General features: G+C 44.6%; 1 protein-coding gene across 1 annotated transcript in view; it reads left to right on the top strand.

Moving 5' to 3' along the window:
* Positions 1 to 994: 994 nt before the first annotated feature.
* The window catches only part of GREB1 (growth regulation by estrogen in breast cancer 1), an 89,964-nt gene continuing 85,663 nt past the window's right edge, over positions 995 to 5,295 (top strand). The window contains exon 1 of the mRNA XM_011965335.1: positions 995 to 1,435. Within this exon, the coding sequence (XP_011820725.1) occupies positions 1,279 to 1,435 (157 nt within the window). The 5' untranslated portion in view covers positions 995 to 1,278. The remainder of the gene's footprint in view (positions 1,436 to 5,295) is intronic.

The following is a 5,295-nucleotide window of genomic DNA, read 5'->3' as shown; positions in this document are numbered from 1 at the left end:
CAAATATCAGCATTTTCACTCAAGGGAAGCGACCATTAAAATTATTCTAAAACCATTTGCAAGAGGGTTGAGCAAAATGCTTATGTCAAGGAAAAGAAAAAACCAATAAAAATGTGTATTGCAGTATGATTATAATTATGTGAATACAATCTCCCATCCCTTCCCACCTGCAAGTTGTGCAAAGATTTAAGTCTAAAACAATACATCAAAATACATGAGTGGGAAGGAAGTATTGATTCATGCTAAACAGATGAATCTTGGAGACGTTGTGCTAACGTTAGCTAGAAGCCAGTCACAAAAGACCTCGTACTGAATGATTGCATTTATACAAAGTGTCCAGAATGAGCAAATCTATAGAGACAGAAAACAAATTAATCATTGCCTCCAGCTGGAGAGGTTGGAGGGTTTCAGAGTGATGGGTCTGGGGTTTCCTTTTGGGGTGATGAAAGCGTTCTGAAATTGATCGTATGATAGTTGCAAAACACTGTGAATATACGAAAAACCATTGAGTTGTCTACTTTAAGTGGTAAGGTATGTGAATTATATCTCAAGCTGCTGCAGAAAAAAAATCACAGTGATTCTCTGTGATTTTTGGGGGGATAGAAAATAAATCTCTTGGGGGATAGAAATGTCAGTGTTTTTCCTCCTTTTCCCACTCCTCTGTGATTTCCATGTTTTCCAGATTTAATTCTGTATTACTTGAATCATGGAAACATTTAGTAGATTAAAAAACATTTTAAAGGAAGAATGAGAATAATCAGCCTTTCACCAGCAAAGACAATGATGGGAGACCTGCTAGCCTATCTTTCGGGAAGGTGGGGGGAGGCCGGCTCCTCTAATCCTCAAATCTGGGAATGGTCGTGGTGGATTGCTCAGTTGCCGTCACTTACAAGAGTGTCGGAGGGCCCATTCGTCTGCAGGTCATGGAAAATGAAACATCATTCGTCTGGGAACTCTCAGGGGCAGGACCACATCTCTGGGAAAAGTGGGAGTCCTGTGAAATCTGGGGATGGCAAAGAGGCACCTCTAGTGAAATATTCTAAGAGGTGTCAGGCTCTGCTGAGTGCTAAATTAGAGAAAGCTGTTACTTATATAACTTCCTGTAATTGCCCGGCAGTAGCTGCAGCTGAGGACAGCCGCCCTCTCTCGGTCTCTGCTGAGCGGAGGCTACATGGCCCTTCCTCCTTGCAGTTGTTTCACCTTCTACCTTGCGTGGAGTCAGACTTTTGCACCGAATCTGAGATGCCATTTTAAACAGAAGACTCCATTCTCTTGAAGATGGGAAATTCTTACGCTGGACAGCTGAAGACGACACGCTTTGAAGAGGTCTTGCACAATTCCATCGAGGCATCCCTGCGGTCCAACAACCTGGTGCCCAGGCCCATCTTTTCCCAGCTGTACCTGGAAGCTGAGCAGCAGCTTGCCGCTCTAGAAGGTAGGAGATGTACATTGCTTTTATTTGTGTATTTCTTTTATTGTGCACAGTTAGTGTTAGCACCAGAACTTGAAACTGTTTTCTTTATGTAGAAGACGTTGAATCGAGCAGAAAAGAATTATTAGAAAAAGAAAATTGTGTACAAGTTCTTACTTTGGCTAAAATGTAAATAAGTTTCAGCCATAATGTTGCAAGAAATAAAATTATTCATTGAATCAGTAGGAGAAAGGAAGAGGACAACTTGTTCTCAATCGGTTGTTACTTACGCTCTTATTAGAAGGTTTGACATTTTCACTTGGAAAAGCAAGAAATTTTGACCCTCAGCAATATATTCCTTCTCTTTGTCCTGTGATTTGTGGCTATTATCTTTGCAAAGTAGTAGTAGGTACGAGAACTCTTAGAAACTTTTAAAAACCAAAAGCAAACCCTTATAAATTTAATATATGCCAGGAATAAAGAACTAAAATCTCTTCAGGCATGGGGATGACTTTTTAGAGTTTATTTAATTATGCAGAGAACGAAATGATTGTTTTATAAGCCATGTGTTTTCGTGTCAGAAGTAACCCCTCAGCGATCCATAGTATGAGATCGCTCTGTTATGGAAGTTCTTTTTGTAAGTTGATGTCTTTGAAGTTACCCGCAGACTTCTCTTAGCTATTGAAGTGAAAAGGGGGCTATGCTTTAAAACAAAAATTAATTAACTAGAATTAAAGAAGAAAGCACTCAGTGAGCCAGGTCTTGTGCTGGGGAGGTCTTGCTGTGCGTACGTGTGTATGTGGAAGGGGATGGTTGGGTTGGAGAGACTTGCACCTAGAGAAAAACGAGGTGTGGAGGTCTTGTCTTCAAGGGGCCCCACACTGAGCTTGTGTGAGATCTGATAGTTCCTTATTCTAGCAGGGAGGCATTTTTGTGTCATTGTTTAAAACGTCCGTTACTAAATTCACCTTGCAAATGGCCCTTCTAAACCCCCGGAAGAACTGGATCTGGGTCTGAGAGAAACTAGACTGTGGTCAAAACCATGCATTAGGAAAACCAAGAATTCTCTGGCATTCACATCAAAAGCACCGATGCTTTCTGGCATGGGAGACGTGACTGATTTTATGGGGAGCTGAGGAATGGCTGGAGAGTATTTTATGGACTGTTTTTGGCCAGTTGAAAGACTTTGGTGGAATATGAATTACCTAGTCATCCTCTACCTCTATAGTATTGAAGAGCTTTGTGGCTAATGATGTGTTAGTAATAGTGATACTGATGGTAGTGTTTATTTGAATGAACCTTAAAATAAAATCCGCAAAGTGCTTTCACCTCACAAGCCGAAGTAATTGAATTCTGTGATTTGGGAGGATGGAAGGGTGGCTTGCTGGAAGTGTGAGTGACTGAGCAGCAGTTGCACACGCAGCTTTGGCCAAGCTCTGAGATAAAAAGGGGACAGACAAGGGGTTGAGTGGACTCAGGGCTGCCCACAGCGGGAGAGAGGAGTAGAAAGCCCTTTGAGGATTCCAAATCAGCTTTCCCTCCTGTTGAAAGATCGTGATAGTTGCTTTCTGCCCACCTTTAACTGGGAGGCTGTGTCTGATATTCCGACAGCTCAGGGTGCCCTTATCTGCTGCTGGAGATGTGGCACTGTGCAGGGACAGCACTGAGGCTTAAGCCTTCGTTCCTCGGTGCTGTGGTTGAAGGTTGCCTGCCAGCTGTCAGTCGGCTTGTCCAGCTCCACGTTGCTATGAAAACTGGACCAAGCCCTGTGATTTTCCCATTTGTCCAACACACAGAAGAGAGAAGTCCTCCGAGAGTTTGGTTTTCTAGTGTGGGAAAACAAGGGGGCTGAGGGGGCTGGTGGGAAGAGACAGATTCCTTTTGCTTTGCTAAATGTCACCCTAAACCAAGCACTCAGCTAGAGCCCCTGCTTCCTGCATAGTCAAACCTGGCGCAGACAGGCTTATCCAGGCCACATCTCCTTGTGTCTGTTTGTCGGGGTTTCTTATCTCATTGCTGGCCTTCCTCAGACAATGACATTAAAGATGGTTTTTATGACCGGGGTGCTGGTATGCTGAACACCCCTTGATCTGTTAACATTTTATGTATTTGTGAGGGGGATTTAGCAGGAGTCTTATTACTTTGCTCTTTGAATTTGGGCTCTTAACCTACCACCTCCTATAGGGGAAAAGCCCTTTATACATTCTTGACTTTTTTTTAAAGGAGAGAGATCAACAAAACAGACACCATCCAGCATTTTGGGGTAGGTATTTATTCATTAAACAGGACATAGGTAAAATCCTGTAGTCCCACCCACTTAGAATGCCATAGAGTTTGTGCTCATGGAAAGAAAACACAATTGCATGTCAACATTAAAAGCAGTAGCCTTGTACGGAATGGAGGGAAGTGGTGCTCCAGGGCCCCTGAGTTCCTGTGTTTTGTTATTAGGATTCTAAGCTCCCAATCCAGTTGGTTTTGTCTAATGCCATTTTAGAGCTCTCGTCCTGCCAGGAGACCTGGGTAAACACGTCTGGTTTAGTCTGCTTCCGGGCAGGAATGTCCCCTCGAGCTTGTTGCTAGTGGATCTTCCCATCACAGCCCCTGGAATATCTGACGTAGACCTTTGACCTTTAATCCTGCTTTCTTACTGACTGGATTTTGAGCTCTTTCTTTGACCTTTTGAGGCTTACGACCCTCTTCTTTCATGCCTTCTGTGAGTCTGAATTCCTGTTCTTAGTAGCTTAGCAGAATCACGTGCAGGCATTCCCGGGTGTGCCCTTTGCTGCGACGGTGCGGGCCTTGGGGGCTGCTGGTTTTAGTTTTCCTGGGATTGTGTCTCCCTTATTTCACTGATAGCTGGTGTGTGACATCCCCTCTGAGCCTCTATGGTGCTGGCTTAGAGACCAGAGTCAATTTTGCAGACAGAGTCTTCTGTGTCCCCAACATGGAGACCTGTTCTGCATTGCTGGAGCCTGGGGTCTGGGCATGACTCTTTACACCTTCTGCTAAAACCACACCTGCTATTTTTAATGCCAGGAAGAAAGCATCCGAAGCAGGCTCAAGAGTGTATCTCCTTCCCCACCCCACCTCTGGGTAATCTCTTCACAGCCTTCCTACCACCTCTGTGTCCTCTAAGCCCAGGAAGACTGAGAGATCAGGAATTATTGAGTCACTTCCTGCTGTGACCTTCCCAAAGTCATGGTTCCCACCTGCTGGAAACGTTCAGCTTCTTCTGTCTCTTGTCCCACAAGCCCGTTTGAAATGGTAGCCATTGTGAGGCTGTGTTTCCAGTATGCTCTACTGTTTAAACCACATCTGGAACATCTCGTGCAGCTCTGAGGGCCGTGTTTCTCCACATAGACCATCACAACTCCAGGTGACCTTAAGGTTTGTCTGGATTAACCGCCTCATTTTAAAGAGGCAGGATCAGATGCACAGAGAGGTTAAGTAACTTTCCTGCATCCACATAGGCAGTGGCCCAGGCTAGTACAGAAACCTGAGTTCCCTGATTTCCAGTCCAGTCTCTTTCTACTACACATGATTTCATCATTAACCCAGGTTGCTTAGCCCTCTGGATGGATGGATGGTGTTAGAGCCAAGGTAAGTGAGGGTTTGAGACATGACAGCAAATAAACCAATACTGGAGGAGAAGACAAAGAAATAAGAAGTGGGCCAGGCGCCACCGCCTATAATCCCAGCACTTTGGGAGGCCGAGGCGGGTGGATCACCTGAGGTCAGGAGTTTGAGCCCAGCCTGACCAACATGGTGAAACTCATCTCTACTAAAAATACAAAAATTCACTGGGCATAGTAGTAGGTGCCTGTAATTCCAGCTACTTGGGAGGCTGAGGCAGGAGAATTGCTTGAACCCAGGAGGCGGAGATT

Source organism: Mandrillus leucophaeus, unplaced genomic scaffold (genome assembly GCF_000951045.1).
Source record: "Mandrillus leucophaeus isolate KB7577 unplaced genomic scaffold, Mleu.le_1.0 Scaffold72, whole genome shotgun sequence".
In the NCBI taxonomy this organism is placed as follows: domain Eukaryota; kingdom Metazoa; phylum Chordata; class Mammalia; order Primates; family Cercopithecidae; genus Mandrillus; species Mandrillus leucophaeus.
The sequence above is the reverse complement of the archived record's forward strand: the minus strand, read 5'-3'. Positions and strand labels throughout refer to the sequence as shown.